This window comes from Candoia aspera, chromosome 8 (assembly GCF_035149785.1).
Source record: "Candoia aspera isolate rCanAsp1 chromosome 8, rCanAsp1.hap2, whole genome shotgun sequence".
NCBI classification, from domain to species: domain Eukaryota; kingdom Metazoa; phylum Chordata; class Lepidosauria; order Squamata; family Boidae; genus Candoia; species Candoia aspera.
Window position 1 is genome coordinate 57,110,945 of NC_086160.1, and position 18,227 is coordinate 57,129,171.

General features: G+C 42.2%; 1 protein-coding gene across 1 annotated transcript in view; it reads left to right on the forward strand.

The window, feature by feature from the left end:
• Positions 1-330: 330 nt before the first annotated feature.
• CENPE (centromere protein E) overlaps positions 331-18,227 on the forward strand; it is a 61,996-nt gene continuing 44,099 nt past the window's right edge. The window contains exons 1-15 of the mRNA XM_063310732.1: positions 331-376; positions 970-1,059; positions 1,137-1,255; positions 2,221-2,343; positions 3,922-4,003; positions 4,619-4,686; positions 8,343-8,411; positions 8,759-8,810; positions 12,986-13,073; positions 13,331-13,460; positions 14,127-14,246; positions 15,023-15,169; positions 16,373-16,508; positions 17,542-17,639; positions 18,114-18,170. Of these exons, the coding sequence (XP_063166802.1) occupies positions 331-376; positions 970-1,059; positions 1,137-1,255; positions 2,221-2,343; positions 3,922-4,003; positions 4,619-4,686; positions 8,343-8,411; positions 8,759-8,810; positions 12,986-13,073; positions 13,331-13,460; positions 14,127-14,246; positions 15,023-15,169; positions 16,373-16,508; positions 17,542-17,639; positions 18,114-18,170 (1,425 nt within the window). The remainder of the gene's footprint in view (positions 377-969; positions 1,060-1,136; positions 1,256-2,220; positions 2,344-3,921; positions 4,004-4,618; positions 4,687-8,342; positions 8,412-8,758; positions 8,811-12,985; positions 13,074-13,330; positions 13,461-14,126; positions 14,247-15,022; positions 15,170-16,372; positions 16,509-17,541; positions 17,640-18,113; positions 18,171-18,227) is intronic.

Here is an 18,227-nt window from a genome sequence, read left to right on the forward strand (position 1 = left end):
TGCACTTCAAGCTTCTTAGAAAGGAGAGTTGAATCACAAGCACGAGAGCAACACATAAATTTAGTACAACTCAGTTTTACTGAGAGCCAGCTTGGTATAGTGGTTAAAAGAACTGAGCTAGAAGCCAGGAGACCGTGAGTTCTAGTTCCCCCTTAGGCATGAAAGCCAGTTGGGTGCCACTGGGCTAGTCACTTTCTCTTAGCTTGACCCATCTCAGAGTTGTCATTGTGGGGGGGAAAGGAAGTGGGATCAGTAGGTAGGTACTATGCCTTGGGATGACAAAAAAAAAAAAGGGGGGGGTAAAAAGCTAGTTAATCAACAAGATAAGTAATGTTCCCTATTGATGCTCAAACATCAGAGGAGCCCTTGGAACATGGTAGGTTGTTCAGAGGTCATCATTTTGGTGGAACATTTGTTACTTTTCTCCATGTTGGCCAGCTGAGCTGTCTCTCTGAGTTTTGCCACTTAACATCATAAAACTTCTGTTGTTCTCAGCAAATTCTTTAGATTACAAACAAGGGATCTTCCTGTTTGTTCTTTTAGTCTTTAGATCTTTTTCTGATTTTCTGCTTTCCAACTGACTTCATTTTTCTGTAGTTCCATTGCTTGGAATTTTATGACCTCTTGTTCTTGCCTGTTCTTCTCTTTCTGGTGAATTTTCTTACATCTTCATTCATCCTCAGAAAGATGAATTACAGTGCATTTTCCAGAATAATAACTGCATGTATAATCATTAAATATGATACAAAATATATCTCTGATTAGCATAAACCAAATAACTATGCAAATGCTAATACAGGTCATACAGGTCATTCACTATACAGTACAATTGTTGCTCACGGCATAATATATCCTCAAGGAACTGGTTTTGGAGGGCTGGATGTGCAAAGCTAGTTTAGCTTGCAAAGTATTGGCTTGATGATTTCAGGGACTGGGCTACAAATTTAACCTGTTTTCCTTCTTTTGAAGATCGCGTGTTCCACTCTGAGAACAGTACAAAGGAAGTCTACCAAGGTGTGGCTGCTTCTATTATCAAGTCAGCTGTTCAGGGATATAATGGTACTTTAAACATCAATCCTTTTGCATACTTCTGCATGTGGCTATTGATTTGAGCTAATCATTCTGCTTCTTTTTAGGGACTATTTTTGCTTATGGTCAGACAGCATCAGGCAAAACATATACAATGTTGGGTACCCAAGATAGTCCAGGTATCTTACCCATGGCAATTAATGATGTCTTCAATACTATCTGCAGAGTAAGTGATTCTACTGAATATTTATATTTCAGTTATCCAAACAGTTTTGCAGAAATGGGTAAGACTAGTATTGAAACCGCAGTTCCTAGCTTCACTTATGCCAGCATTTTCGAGTGTGTGTCATGACCCCCCAGAGGCTAGAAGAAAATGGAAAGTTACCAGAGAGTCCCTTCCTCTGGTTTACCAGCTTCATGCAAAACTATGCTGAGTTCAAAGCAACTCTCTAGAGCCTTTCATTGAAGCTGTGAATGTTCTTTTGATTTAACACCAGTCATGTGTCTTTTAAAGGAGGAATAATCAGGGAGGATTCTCTGCAAAACTCTGGCCATCTGATCTGACCTTCAGTCTGTTCAGAGGATTACAGTGGAAGAGAGGAGAGGAGGGGCTGGGGTATATCAGTGGGGCTGCCAGAGCCAAAAGCAAACTACAGCATGCTCACAGTTGTCGTTGGGAAGTGTGCTCATCTGCCCAGAAAAAGCTGGGGTCACAGAGAGATATTGGGAGGGTAGACAAAGGGAGTGATCTCATTAGTTTCCTTTCAGATGTACAGTAACTATGAAAAATGATTTTGCATGAGTGTCCTCAATATGCTTCCAAAATTCAAAACAGCAGCTAAAGCCTCTTTGGCCAAGCTTTTTGATCATGTAGAGAGTGAACTGAATCAAGCTGAGAAGCATAGAAGACTGCTTTTTGACCAGAAAGTTCTTATGAACAATACGTAGTGTGTTATCAATGTATTAATTTGCCTTTCTTTAACCATGAATCCTTTGGTGTTGGACTGTACCTTCCATCATCACTGACCGAGATGGCTGGATGTAATTAGAGTTGTAGTCTAATAAGTAATAAATCATGGCTGGGAATACAGATAGGAAAGTTTATGATTAATGGCATTGACAATAAAAATGTATTTGCAGATCAAGTTGTCTTCAAACATATTGATGAATGCAACATCTCATAATTTTTAGATTCCAAACAGGGAATTCCTACTCCGTATATCATACATGGAAATTCATAATGAAACTATACAAGATTTGCTGTGCAGTAACATTAGGAAAAAGAAGCCATTGGTGGTTCGTGAAGACATCAATGTAAGTACATGAGGCTGGACAGATCCTTGCATTACGGGAACACTCTGGTCTTGAAATCTCGGGTGATATACTTTATCAACCGTATTGGCAAAATGTCTTTGCTTTATTCTTGTGTGGTTCTGGTCTGCTAAAATAATTCTGTTCTGAAAATTGACAAGGTCATTTCTTTGGTTATAAATCCCATGTAATATCTTAGAATATAGTGGTCAGAAGACCGATTTGTAGATTCTGATCAGTCAGTGCCTCAGATGAATCAGGCTTTTAAAATTGCTAATAATTTAACAAAAACAACTTTGGGTAAAGAGGAAGCTGTTGCGTTGTTTGAGTTCTCTAAGTAGGTTTTGGGTTGCAAATGTTTCATTTCCATACTAGGTGACATCATCAGTGTAGGAGAACTAAGGAAGTGGAGGAGCTAAATTATGCTGCTGAAACTAAGCACTGAGAGGGAGAAAATGTGTTTGAATAACTTGGAAGGTCATCCCTGGATCCTGTCAATATCATTTTATTTATGTATTTATTTCCAATATTGTATGCTGCTCATTGCCAAAGGCTCTAGGTGGCTAACAATTAGACATGCGTTAGGGGAAAAAACCCTCAATAAAAACAAGCCCACTGGTGGTGGAGGGATCTCAACAGCATCATAAGGGAGATATAGATAGATACAGATGAAATCATGTGTCACCAATGCGTTCCAGCAATGAAACCATGCCTTCTTTCTAGGCTAAATGGAAAAGCCAAGACCTAATTACTCCCGGAAACCCAGGAGGGGAGAGATAGACTGGATATTCATAGAAAGGGATTTCTGAAGCATGGGGCTGTGATAAAAATGCCCCTTTTCTAGGTCCCGTTGGATGGGCACTGCAAAATGCTGTAGTAATCAAAGAGTGATGTGCCCACAACAAGAGGCTGAGTTTGATCCCTCCCCCACACCTTTTCAGATCACATTGCATTTGCCTCAGGACAAAAACTAAATCTAAGGTGTGACCTCCCATATGAGCTAGCCCTTCAATAAGTTGGGTCAGGTCCATGGTTGTTGTGGCCATGAAATCCTGGGTAGCTCCAGACCCCTCACCAAGAAAAAGCAGGTTGAAGTCTTTCAGCACAAGCAATCTGGGTAACTACACAACCACCCATGTGATAAAGTTGAGCCATCAAGCAGCAAACCAGCTGGACAAATAGGGTCTCATATCTGGTTATCTGTGATGTAGTCCCTCTGGATGCCAGCAGAGTCACATGGATGAAAATTACTACCCAACTCGCCTACCTGGGGCCATAGCCTCAGGCCATAGCTGGTGTCAGACCAGAAACCCATGTGAGCAGTTCTCCAAGATGGAAACACCCCCTCCTCTCCCAAACAAGTTTTGATGATGCAGGCTGTATTGGTTCTCTCTTCCATCCAATCATGGATGAGGATGTTTTTTCTTACAAATAGACCTGGTGTTCCACAGTCACAGTTGATGTCCTAAAGCTCCAGAGACCCAAAACCCTAGCTCTTGGAATAAGGACTGAGAACTGGAAGGGGGGAATCAATCCAAGTTGACTGGTGTAATAATAACCTAACGTTTCAATCGCTTGCAGAGGACAATCTATGTTGAAGATCTGAGTGAAGAAGTAGTGGTTTCTCCAGAGCAAGTTATGAGCTGGCTGGAGAAAGGAGAAAGTAAGATTTGCTATCTGATATCGTTTAAGCAAACAGAGCATCTTATGCAAATCCCAGGTTTCTAGACCTGTCAAAAGTCAGGCCCGAGCATCTGAAAATGAATACACACCATCTTCAATACATCTTTTTCTTATTGTCTCCTTCCTAGAGCATACATAAAATGTAGGTGGATGCCCCATCACACATACAATCTCTCTTCCCCGTACGCAGAGAACATGCTCATGTGTGCTCACATATACAACTTTCTTTCTCTCTCCCTCAGGCACACACACAAACATGCACACACACACAGCAACGAAACCACTATGCTGAAACAGCCACTGGTGGTACAGTAAATTTCAGCTCTTTCCTTGAAAATAAAAGATGAGGAAAATCATCTGTGCTGCTGCTATCCCTCGCTGTAGGAGTGGGGTGATCTTCTGCCCTTTTGGGGGAAGTAAAGGGCTGCTATGAGAGTTCCCAGGAAAGATGTGAAAAATTGGAAGGGTTGTGCAGCAGTCTGGTGGATTCAGGAGCTGGGCGGGTGGAGTCATGTGTTCATAGGCACCATCTGCTGAGCCCTATTTTATGAGAAAAGAGAATAAGCTAGTTCATATCTGATTTTTCTTCTAACAGAGAACAGGCACTATGGTGAGACGAAAATGAATGAGAGAAGCAGCCGTTCTCATACAATTTTTAGAATGGTAAGTGATTGCTGATTTTTATGTTCCTGCCTTCATTTAGTTCCTGGCTAGGCGTTCAGCAGCATCTGCCATGCAGCTACTAAATAAGCACATTATGCAAAAGATTGAATGGCACTTCTTTCCCACCAGGTAAAAGAACCTGGGCTGAGGGCCATATGGACTGAGGCATTTATGTTCTTAGTGATTCCTGTAGGACAAATAAGGCCACAAGCCTGATGAAGAAAATTCTGACCTCAGGGTTTTGGGATTTATGATGATAAATGTAATGTTCCCTTGGTGACTTTCAGGAGCATGTTCTTTATTGATTAGAAAACCTTAACATTGTTGCCATCGAGTTCTTAGCACAGATATGAAAATCCTGGATTAATACAGTATATGATTTCATAGAATCATAAGGTTGGAGACGTTCAACTCTGGCCCCCAGAAAAGACCATGAATCCTGAGACCATCCCAGACAAATGACTGTTCAATCTTTGCTTGAAAAGTACCCTGATGGAACATCCATAATTCCACTGGTTGATAGCTCTCAGGGTCAGGAAATTCTTCATTATTTCGAGGTGGGATTTCACTATGTAAAGCTTCCATCCATTGGTTGTTATCCTATGCACTATGAAGAATCAATCCACACCCTTTTTCTTGTGATAGTCCTTCAAGTGTGAACAGACTCCCATCAGGTTTTCCCTTAGCCTTTTCTTCTTTAGATTTTGTATTGGGTATTATCTTCTAACAATATGCATGACACTGATAAATAAAGTAATTCCTTATGGGGAAATACAGTATATACAATAATTAGCATCACTCAGATGTGTTGGGACTGAAGCTCCAAGGCTTCTGAGACATCATGGTTTTTGAAGATGTCAGCCTAAGAAAGATTGACTGCTGTTCCCTTAAGGTAGGGGAAATTAGCCTGGTACACACCATGCACTACAGTTAATGTGTGTGATTCCTGTTGTGGCTTGGTGTTATGTGAACTATTGTTTATTCATTTAGTCGCTTCCGACTCTTCGTGACTTCATGGACCAGCCCACGCCAGAGCTTCCTGTCGGTCGTCAACACCCCCAGCTCCCCCAGGGACGAGTCCATCACCTCTAGAATATCATCCATCCACCTTGCCCTTGGTCGGCCCCTCTTCCTTTTGCCCTCCACTCTTCCTAGCATCAGCATCTTCTCCAGGGTGTCCTGTCTTCTCATGATGTGGCCAAAGTATTTCAGTTTTGCCTTTAATCTCATTCCCTCAAGTGAGCAGTCTGGCTTGATTTCCTGGAGGATGGACTGGTTCGATCTTCTTGCAGTCCAAGGCACTCTCAGAATTTTCCTCCAACACCACAGTTCCAAAGCATCGATCTTCCTTCTCTCAGCCTTCCTTATGGTCCAGCTCTCGCAGCCATACGTTACTACCTGGAACACCATTGCTTTAACTATGTGTTGTCAGTGTGATGTCTCTGCTCTTAACTATTTTATCAAGATTTGTCATTGCTCTTCTCCCAAGGATTAAGCGTCTTCTGATTTCCTGACTGCAGTCAGCGTCTGCAGTAATCTTCGCACCTAGAAATACAAAGTCTTTCACTGCTTCTACATTTTCTCCCTCTATTTGCCAGTTATCAATCAAGCTGGTTGCCATAATCTTGGTTTTTTTGAGGTTTAGCTGCAAGCCAGCTTTTGCACTTTCTTCTTTCACCTTCATCATAAGGCTCCTCAGTTCCTCTTCGCTTTCAGCCATCAAAGTGGTATCATCTGCATATCTGAGATTGTTAATGTTTCTTCCAGCGATTTTAACTCCAGCCTTGGATTCCTCAAGCCCAGCTTGTCGCATGATGTGTTCTGCGTACAAGTTGAATAGGTAGGGTGAGAGTATACAGCCCTGCCGTACTCCTTTCCCAATCTTAAACCAGTCCGTTGTTCTGTGGTCTGTTCTTACTGTTCCTACTTGGTCGTTATACAGATTCTTCAGGAGGCAGACAAGATGACTTGGTATCCCCATACCACTAAGAACTTGCCACAATTTGTTATGGTCCACACAGTCAAAGGCTTTAGAATAGTCAATAAAACAGAAATAGATGTTTTTCTGAAACTCCCTGGCTTTTTCCATTATCCAGCGGATATTGGCAATTTGGTCCCTAGTTCCTCTGCCTTTTCTAAACCCAACTTGTACATCTGGCAATTCTCGCTACATGAATTGCTGAAGTCTACCTTGCAGGATCTTGAGCATCACCTTACTGGCATGTGAAATGAGTGCCACTGTTCGATAGTTTGAACATTCTTTAGTGTTTCCCTTTTTTGGTATGGGAATATAAGTTGATTTTTTCCAATCTGATGGCCATTCTTGTGCTTTCCAAATTTGCTGGCATATAGCATGCATTACCTTGACAGCATCACCTTGAAAGATTTTGAACAGCTGGGGTGCCATCATCACCTGCTGCCTTGTTATTAGCAATGCTTCTTAAGGCCCATTCAACCTCACTCTTCAGGATGTCTGGCTCTAGCTCACTGACCACACCATCAAAGCTATCCCCAATATTGTTATCCTTCCTATACAGCTCTTCTGTCTATTCTTGCCACCTTTTCTTGATCTCTTCTTCTTCTGTTAGGTCCTTGCCATCTTTGTTTTTGATCATACCCATTCTTGCCTGGATATGTAAACTATAACTTTTTTTTAAAAAGTAGTTCAAATAATCCTGAATTATTAATCCTAGATTAATAATTGCTATACATTTATGATTTATTACTATGTATTACACACTGGGCTGCTTTGGAAAGCAAATTAGACATTTCAGTTAGTGCAATATAGGCTAACTGGATGAACTTGCTAGCACAGGACTAATTCATATAATCATATTTTATCAGGATTTTGATATCTGCACAGATCCAATTCAAAATGGTGGTTATAAATAGATGGAGGTTATCTGATGAACATCGTCTATAGTTTTTTACTTATTTTGACTCTAAGATCATTGTTTGGGCTCTCATCCAAGTGTTTCTTCTTAAGGGTACCAAGTTTGGACTACAAAACTCTGGACAACTACTATATGGCTGGAGGGGTCTTTCAGCTGCCATCTGGTGGTCATCCAGTTTTTTTGTAGCCCTACTATTGCCAAATAGGGTAAGATCTTTTTCAGTTATATTGATTTATCTATGACATGCTTTCCAGGAAAACCTAGAACCACTGAGTTGGAATGACTTTTTAGGCCCTCCAGTCCAACCTATATTCAGAATCCAAATTAAAGCATCTCAGACATCTAATCTTGTCTAAAGCCAGTCAAAGAAGGAGACCCCACCGGTTCCTTAGGCAATCGGAGCTGCTGTAAATTGCTTTCACCATTAGGATGTTTTTTCTGAACTAGAATCTGCATTCCTGTAACTTAAGGTCATTATTCCATGTTCTGCATGGAAGATTAGCTATTACTTACTACTTTGAATGACTTGGAAGTCACTTACACTATGCAATTTTCTGTATTAGGTGAATGCCTAGGTATTCTCCCAGACATTTTAAGGATATTTTAAAATAGTGTTTTAGATCTTGCTTTGCTGTTGCTTTTATGTTCATTTTATTTGTTTTTGTTTGTTTTGTTTGTTCACTTATTTGCATTTTCTGTCTAGCTCTGTTCTCTAATATATGAAAGTACTGCTAAATCTGGCTCATTATATTTTTTTTTCAGATCATTGAAAGTAAAGAAAAGGATACTACTAGCTCAAGCTATGAGGGAGCTGTAATGGTTTCTCATTTGGTGAGTTATTTGTAAAAGGTACATAGGTTATAAGTGGGATATGAAAGGACACTGGTATAACTTTATAAATATTAAATAACGTTTATATTCATCCATCTGTCTGGTTTAAATTAAGAATGGATAGGCTAATATATTTCTAATATGCATCCTATCAAATTGTTTATGTTAAAAGCAGCAGCAGAAAGCTCAATTTTTAATATTAGTGCTTTCTGAATTTCAGTAAGTGACTCATCAGGTCTAATATTTGACTATGCTCTTCAGCAAGTTCCACTGAAGGCAAAAGGGTCTAAACCTTCTAAGTGAGCTTAAATAAAATCTAAGCCTAACAAACTGTCTCAATTTTTCAGAATTTAGTAGATCTGGCAGGAAGTGAAAGAGCTAGCCAAACAGGGGCTGAAGGTATGTGTCTGCTCTTCAGTGAGATTTTCTGTAAATTTATTGTTCTTAACTTGCTATCTTAAGTAAATTACATTCCCTTTCTGCCATCCTTCAAAGGCACCCAGACTGGCATGGACATGCAGTAAGGTTCTTCCTTTATCTTCTCCACGCTTGGTAAAGACGGGAACCGGAGGGTGGGCCATCTTCAGGGAAGACGCCCCCGGTGTTTGTTACCGGTGGCGTGTTCGGGCCCTGGACAGCAGATCCTTGAGGGCCCTGGTCTCCGGCTGCTGCTGCTTAATGCCAGGTCAATTAACAACAAAGCCCCCCTCATATGCGATTTGATTGCAGAGGAGGGGGCAGACCTGGCGTGTATCACTGAAACCTGGCTGGGCTCAGAACGGGGGGGTAGCCCTCTCAGAAATGTGCCCAGCTGGGTTTCGGGTGTGGCACCAGCCGAGATATCAGGGTAGGGGAGGAGGGGTGGCTGTTGTCATCCGAGAGTCTCTTGTGGCCTTCAGGGGCCCTGCCCCACAAGTTGCCGGGTGTGAGACCCTGTTCTTCAAGTTGGGTTCCCGAGAACAGTTGGGAGTATTGCTACTGTACCAGCCCCCCTGCTGGGTAGCAACCTCCCTGCCTGAGCTGCTGGAGGCCGTCTCGGGTTTGGCGGTGGAGTTCCCCAAACTTATGGTTGTGGGGGACTTCAATCTGCCTTCCCTGGGACGTGCCTTGGAGGCAGCTCGGGAGTTCATGGCTACCATGGCAGCCATGGGCCTCTCCCAGATCATTTGGGACCCGACTTGAGACAGTGGTCTCACTCCGGACTTGGTCTTCTTGTCGGAGCAGTGGCAACGTGATCTGAGGGGAGAGCCGCATCTATGCCCATTGTCATGGTCAGATCACGCCCTGGTGGCCCTGAGATTCTCCTATGCCGCTCCCCTCTGCAGGGAGGCAGGATCCATTCGATTGGTCTGCTCCTGGCGACTGATGGACCCAGTGAGGTTTCAGAGGGAGCTGGGGGAGGTGCCCAGGGATCTGCTGCACAGTCCAGCGGAGGCCCTGACTGCTGCCTGGAACAGGGAAGTGGCCGGGGCCTTGGACAGGATCGCACCTGTGCGGCCTCTCTTTCCTCATCCAACCCGACACTCCCCGTGGTTCATGGAGGAGCTGAGAGTTTTGAAGAGGTTTAAGAGACGCCTAGAGTGCCGCTGGAGGAAGACAAAGACCGAATCCGACTGAACACAAGCTAGGGCCGCTATTAAGGCCTACCTTGTGGCGGTAAGAACGGTGAAACGGCAGTATTTCTCCGCTCATATTGCATCCGCAGATTGCCGTCCGACGGCCCTGTTTAAGACCACACGTACCCTTTTGGGGAATGTGGGCCCAGTGACCCACCTACAGGGCCGTGCGGAAGAGTTTTCTGAGCATCTGCAGGATAAAATCACTCGGATCCGGTCTAAGTTGGACTCCATGCATGAAGCAGGGTCTGTGGAGATACCGAGGGAACATTTTAGCCTTGTTATCTGGGAGCAGTTTGATCCTGTTGGACCCGAGGAAGTGGACAGGATCCTCCAGATTGTGAATGCCACCACCTGTTATTTAGATCCATGCCCCTCCTGGCTGGTGAAGGCAGCTCGGGAAGTGACGTGTGGTTGGGTCCAAGCAATGGTAAATACATCCTTGAGTGAGGGGGTGTTCCCGGTCGCCTTTAAGGAGGCACTGGTGCGCCCCCTCCTCAAGAAGCCATCGTTGGACCCAACTGTGCTGGACAATTTTCGTCTAATCTCCCACCTCCCCTTTTTAAGGAAGGTGGTTGAGAAGGTGGTGGCGTTACAACTCCAGAGGGTCCTGGAGGAAACGGATTATCTAGACCCCTTTCAGTCAGGTTTCAGGCCAGGATATGGGACAGAAACTGCATTGGTTGCACTTATGGATGATCTCTGGCGGGAGCGGGATGGAGGCAGTGCATCCATCCTTGCTCTCCTTGACCTCTCAGCGGCTTTCAATACCATTGGCCATGGTATCCTTTTGGGATGGCTCAGGGAGTTGGGGGTGGGTGGTGTAGTTCTACGCTGGTTCACCTCCTTCCTCCAGGGCTGGTCACACTCGGAGGTGATAGGAGAGGAAAGATCCGACCCTCGACCCCTCCATTGTGGGGTGCCACAGGGTTCAGTTCTCTCTCCTCTATTGCTTAACATCTACATGAAACCACTGGGTGAGATCATCCATCACCACAGGTTGAGGTATCATCAGTATGCTGATGATACCCAATTATATATCTCTATCCCGGGTGAGGTAAGTGATGCAGTGACTGCCCTTTCTCAGTGCCTGGGGGCTGTGGGGGTCTGGATGGGGAACAACAGGCTTCAACTGAACCCTGGTAAGACGGAGTGGCTGTGGGTTGATGGGGCTTCATCTTCCGGGAAACTGTCATCTTTAGTTCTGGATGGGGTGGCACTGCCCCAGACAGACTCAGTGCGTAATCTGGGGGTTCTCTTGGACTCACGACTCCTGCTTGAAGAGCAGGTGGCAGTCGTGGCCAGGAGGGCCTTTGTGCAACTTTGGGTTGTGTGCCAGTTACGCCCATTCCTGGATCGTGAAGCCCTCCGAACAGTCACTCATGCCCTGGTTATCTCCCATATAGACTACTGCAATGCGATCTACATGGGGCTACCCTTGAAGAGTATCCGGAAGCTTCAGCTGGTCCAAAATACAGCCGTGTGGGCTATTTTTGGTGCCCCTAGGTAGGCACATATAACACCGTTGCTGCGCGAGCTGCACTGGGTGCCAGTTTGCTTCTGGGTCCAATTCAAGGTGTTGGTTATTACCTTTAAAGCCCTACATGGCATGGGTCCAGGTTACCTGAGGGACCGTCTCATCCCCATTACATCGGCCCACCCCACCTGATCATCCGGAGAGGGCATGTTACGGACCCCATCCATAAGAGAATTTCATCTGGTGGAGTCCAGGAAGTGGGCCTTCTCTGTGGTGGCCCCCACTCTCTGGAATATCTTGCCCCCGGAGGTGAGGCAGGCCCCTTCACTCCTGACCTTCTGGAAGGCCCTGAAGACCTGGTTCTGCCGTCTTGCCTGGGGCGGGAAAGTGAATAACCATTCTTGGGGATGGCTTGCACCCTAGAGTCCCTCCCACCAGCCTGGATTTTACATCTCTCTTGGATTTTATTTATTTATTGTGTTTTATCATAATTGTTTTATGTGATTTTAAAGTTTATGTTTCATGTGGGATTTTATTGTAAACCGCCCAGAGTCCCTCTTCTGGGGGAGATGGGCAGTAGCTAAATTTGAGTAATAAATAAATAAATAAAATAAAGTGGAGAGATTCTTCCAGAGAAACTTCCTGTTTGAATTAATTGTAGTCATGTGGAGTAGAGGATAACACAATAGTTGTCCATTCCTAAATGAATGGCTCTTGATAAAGGAAACATATTTATCACCAAGAACTATAATGTTATATCTGCATCAACTTAAATGGCCATTGTTGGCTAGAAATATAGAAATAGAATCTCAGTACAGATATTTTTTAAGAATCTGTGCGAGATTATGTTCTCCCTTATGTAATCATATAAGGTTAGATATCCTAAACCATTAATGCCCTGCAATCAGTATGGACAACTTTAAAAGGGAACTAAATAAATTCATGGAGTATAGGGCTGTTGGTGGCTTCTAGTTGTGGTGACTGTCATCTCTGCTGTTGAGGTCCCATGCCTCTCAGTTCCAGTTGTTGGGGAATCTGAGTGGGAGGATTGCAGTCACCCATTCCTTGAAGGCTAAAAAATTGTCATGAGTAAGGATGGCGAGCAGGGGGCTCCTTTCCAGACTGTTAAGCGCATGCGTGGCACTGAGGAATTGGTGAGCCATTCCAAGAGGCACAGATTGGGACCGCCTTAACCTGCGGGGTTTATATGGCTGGGTTTTCCCACGCTTGTTCAGTTTGTTAGGATTACTGTTATGTATTAGCAATAAAACATTAGAGAACAGTTCCCTGTCTCAGAGTGTTTCCTGGGAGTCAGGACAAAAATGATCCAGTTGATTAGTTGTTTAAAAAATGCTGGACTACGTAGGCTGTATATTTGATTCAGCACAATTCTTCATATGGCCTTAAAATGAGAATTTATTTATGTTGCCTTAAATCAATACAAGAAAGTCTGAGATGGTGTTTATTATGTATATGCTTAGGGATTCGACTTAAAGAAGGGTGTAATATTAACCGGAGCCTCTTCATCCTGGGCCAAGTTATCAAGAAACTTTGTGATGATCAGTCCGGGTAAGAAAAAAATAATAACTTCCTGTTTGAACTAGAGCAGCAGAAGGTTGATGAGTTCTGAATCTCCTTTTTTCCAGACTTTAATTTTTAATATGCATCTTTTTTCACATTTTTTCATCTAGATAGTTTTATTATTGCCCTGATTAGTGTTCTCACTTTGTCCTAAGGATAATGAGTTGGCTGTTGAACCCATTTTCCCTCAGCCTCATATGTAATATTTTATTCTTATTCTTCCTTCTCTCATCCCTTTGGACCAGAGGCTTTATCAATTACAGGGACAGCAAACTAACAAGAATTCTCCAGAACTCCTTGGGTGGAAATGCTAAGACTGTTATCATATGTACAATTACTCCAGTATCATTGGAAGAAACTCTTAGCACACTACAGGTAATTTTTAAATGTTCTTGCTAAAAGAACATTTTGGGCATCACAAGCTGAAAAGTGCAAACAGCAGTAATCACTTCAAGACTAGGTGCCATAATTATTCTTCATATATTCTACTCAACTATTGTGCTATGTAGAAAACCATAAGTGAACATCTTCTACTAACGTTTATTTTTTTTAATCTTCCAATTTTAGCATCACAACAAGTCATTGATTTTGAAGCTCTTAGAGGTTGTATTGCTAATCCTTAGAGGCAGATAGCTGAAAAATATCCTTTGGGGTATCTGAGCCCTATGTACTGAATCTGTTCATACAAGGACTTAAACTTAAGAGTGGGGTTGGGTGGGAACTTGTGGCCTTCTGGATGCCAGACTATGAACTAGTCTGATGAACTATTGGCTGATCCTGTCTTGGAATTCTTATATAGTAAATCATCAAATGACAGAAGTAGCCTCCCATTGTTCTTACCTATTTCTCCATTTTCTGTTTGCACAAACTGCTATCATAGGGAAAAAAAACTCTCCATAAAGAAAAAAGTATGTATTATAGCAGAAATATCCCGTAAGAATAGCATGTTTTCAGTTTATGATTTTAACTGAACAAGATTTAAAAATGTTTCATTCTGGTTTCTACTAAACTGATTTTCTCCACTTATTTTATCGCTTCTAGTTTGCTAGTACAGCTAAAAAGATGAAGAATACCCCCAAAGTCAATGAGGTTCTTGATGATGATGCCCTTCTAAAGAGGTACCGTAAGGAAATAGAAGATTTGAAACGCCGACTGGAAGAAGTAAGTTGCCTAGCCTAAATGGGGTGGGGGAATCCCAGGCCAACAGACCAAATCCAAGCTGGACGCATGCCCCTTGAAAGTATTCCTGTTCTTAAAAATCATAAGTTGTCTGCCCAATTTCTTGAATGGTGCAAGTTACAAACTTTCAAACTCTGAGCTTCATTGCCTTCCAAGTGAACTGACTATGATTAATCTTGTAAATTTAGGTACTGCCTCCATTTCAGCTGAATCTGGCAAAAGTATTAGGACAAATTGAAAAACTGAAAAAATTGCATCTAGGAACAGGAGCAGATTTAGGCTGTGAACAGAAATTTCTAGAACCATCAAAGACCTGGACAGAGTAATTTGGAAGAACCCCAAAACCTGTGGACTCATGACAGCTACAAAAGAAGGGAGAAGCTTCTTATGTTTTAGTAATCTGTAGCTAATTCTTTTTATTTCCCCTCTAGAGACTTAAAATCAGAGAGAAAAGCCATGTCAATTTCAAGGCTAGGATAGATTTTCCTCTTTGTTGGGAAGACTGGGGAGCAGGAGGGTGTTGATCCACTGGATCCAACATTTGTCTTGACTTTGAAAGTGACTGATCTTTCAATGAACTCCATCTGAAGAAGTCAAAAATATCCTCTGGTGCCTAGGACATCCTTCCACAAATAATACGATTGCAGTCTCAAGTAACTACCATGTAGTATGAATGATAATGTTCAAATAGTTCATACTGATTTCCTTGCAGAACCAAAATTCCATTTGATAATCAGCACTGGTATCTTTCGTTTTAGGTTTCATCACATTCTCATACCAAAGATCAGTTAACACAACTCTTGGAAGAGAAGAATTCTGTTCAGAAACAGCAGCAAGACAGGATAAGAGCACTGACAGAGATGCTAGTGACGGCATCCTCTTTTTTGCAAGAACGGGAGCTAAAAGTGAGTATGAAAATTAAATCTTGCAGAATATTAGAGGACACGTTTGCTGCATGTCTTGAAATTGTTACGTTTGGGAGAGTGGGCAGGGTTTATGTAAAAATAAACATAAAGGCCCCCATTCTTTTAGCCTTTTGAAAGGCCATCAAGACTTGGCTTTTTCCCCAGGCACTAGAATACAGTGAGTATGTCTGGAGTCAGTTGTCGGGCATCCCAAGGGATGATTGAGGGGCCAGGTTTTGTTTTGGCATTATGTTTTATGGTTTTTGTAGATCTGGGTTTTATTGTTGTGGGCCACCCAGAGTTGTGTTTTCAGATGGGCAGCCATACGAACCTTTTAAATCAAGCAAGCAAGCAAGCAAGGCTCCAAGGATGAATGGTTGCATTTATGATATGAGAAATATATTTGATTGGACAAGCCATAGGTTGCTGATGCAAGAAATAAGATAAAGTTCAAAACAAATAGCATTTCTTAAATTCCAGATCTTTTAAATTCTAAAAGCGCCTCCAGTGTAGTTCAGAATAAATGAAAATTGATGCATAAAACCTGAGAGATGTTTTAAGGCACTGGTGATTTAGACATTGGAATAGCAAAAACATGGAGAGTCTTTATTCCCATCTTGGGGATAAAAGAAGTGGTTGTTGTTGTATGAAATGGCATTTTTTGATGGTTCTGCAATTACTGTTAGAGAAAGTAGTAAAGTCTCCTCTAAATCAAACTCAACTTCTGGTGTCTTTATGAAAACTTGTCTTCCATTGGCAGGTCATCATGTTGGTCAGAACTCTATCTGTGCTAATCAGGCTTATCCTAATAGCATAGTATTACCTCTGGACAAAACTTTAGCATGGCTTGTCAGCCTGTTCTAAATTAAAATTAGTGGGTCATAATGATAGATGCTGTTAACATTTATGGAAGACTCTACTCTACACCTTACCTGTCAAAGTTTACTTCAAAATTAACATTGCCAATAATTTTTCTAGAACTCCAACCCTAGTTTCCATTAGAGCTTCTGTCTCTACAGAGAACAAATCTCAGTTCATTTTTATATCAACTTTTCTCAGATTGGTACACTCCAGGTGTATTAAGACTGCACGTCTTAGAATTCCTCAATCTGCATGCTGGCTAAGAAATCCCACCATGTTTGGAGGGTGGGAAAGGCTGACTGACATATTGTTGTGTGTGTTTATTTTTATTTTTATTTTAAGGCTAAAAAGAAGAGGCGTGTGACCTGGGCTCCTGGAGCAGTAAGCCAAGATGGAGGGACTTTTTTCTTGGAAGACTTTCCTGGTAGAGCCAAACGCTTTAAAGCTTCTTTATCTTCTCTCACAGAGATGGAAGAATGTAAGTTCTTTTCCTAAGAAAATATTTTAATGGAATCCAGTATCCTAAAAGGAATATACCAATTAATTGTAGCTTGTGGCAAACCAAGATTTGCCATTTGTAGAAAATTGCTAATAGTAAGTGAGACCCATATGCCTCTTTAGAAGGTGTGCTTAACCTACATGTTAATTACCTGATACTGTTGGCTTCTGTTAGATATGAGAGGGACTGTGAAGGATGAAGTTCCTGACTTTAATTACAGGTGGTCCTCATTTAACAACCACTCATTCAGCAACCATTCAAACTTACAACGGTGCTGAACAAGTGGTAGTTATAACTGGACCTCATATTTATGGCTGTCACAGCATTCCCTCAGTCACGTAATCGTGATTTGTGACCTTCCCTGACAGCTTCCTACAAGCAAATTCAACAGGGAAGCTGGCAGAAAGTCGGAAGTTGTGTCACATGAGGTCCTCAGTTAATGACCCGTGTGGTCCTCGCATAACAATAGCAGTTGGGACTGCTGGAACTGCCATTGCTAAGCAGTGCGGTCAAATGGGTTTTTTGACTTATGACCATGTTGCTTAACAGCAGGATCTCAATTAGCATTGTTAAATGAGGACTACCTATACCAAGTTCAGCTTCTCTCTTAGTTGCTCCGAAGAAAATCTGAATCTGGCAGCAGACTCCAGGGACTGGAAAGATCTGACTGTCTAAACCTATTGATCTAGCCGGTGCTTATGTCCAAGGCACTCAGCATGGCATAGCTAATATAAAATCTGTATTGTTCACTAGGACAGAAGCCACTTCACAGAGTTAAGCATGCATCCAAATCAAACAGGGAGGGGCAAGGAAAAAAGCAAGCTCAGGCTGCTTAAAGTTCAGTTAGCTGGTATAAAAACAATTTAGAGAATCTAATGGAATGGTTGCCACTTGGTGACACTTGAGGAGACCAAAAGTAGCTATTCTCAAAAGCTTTTTCTCTAAAAATGTTCCATAGAATTTCCCTTTCCGTTTAATTTTACATTGGGGTGGGGCTATTTTTAATTCTTAGCTGTCTCCTCGGAATTCTCAGAATATGATGATCAGTGCATGACAGCCAGTGTTGTAACACCTGAGGAAGAATGGATCCCAGGATCTGAAATAAACTTTGTAAGTATTATGGACTGACGAGAATACAAAGAAGAATTTGCCAAAAGGATTGGATCTCTTGTTAGCCCAATTTTTCCCATGCAGTGGGCAAACATGGTTCAGAGGGGTAGAACTGGAAATTAGGGAAAATGTTGCCTGTGGAAAACTGTGTCTACCCCACCACCTCTTTTTTATGTCAGTGGTGTCTTAGTCTCCTTGTAAAACTTCAGGGAAGAAAGGGAACGGGTTTTCCTTTTTCTAATTACTTTCATTCCCAACTATGTCTAGATGATTCAGCAGTGTACAAATCCAATAAAATGAACAAACATTAAGTCCACATTATTAAATGTAATGAATGAGCTTTCTTCCAACTGAGAACTTAATTTGATAATGAAGAATGGTTTTAAGCAACATCATTTTTGAGCTTCCATTAGACTGCTTGATATTTTGCAAAGTAGAAGAATTCTGTTGCCCACTAAAATGTTTTTGTTCTAGAGTCCTAAACACTCTACTGAGTCAATTCAGTTTTGCCAAAGCCTTTTAGAAGAAAGGGTGAGTCATTTTGGTGGGGTGCAGGATATTCAACCAGAAGCTATGGGTAAAAGATGT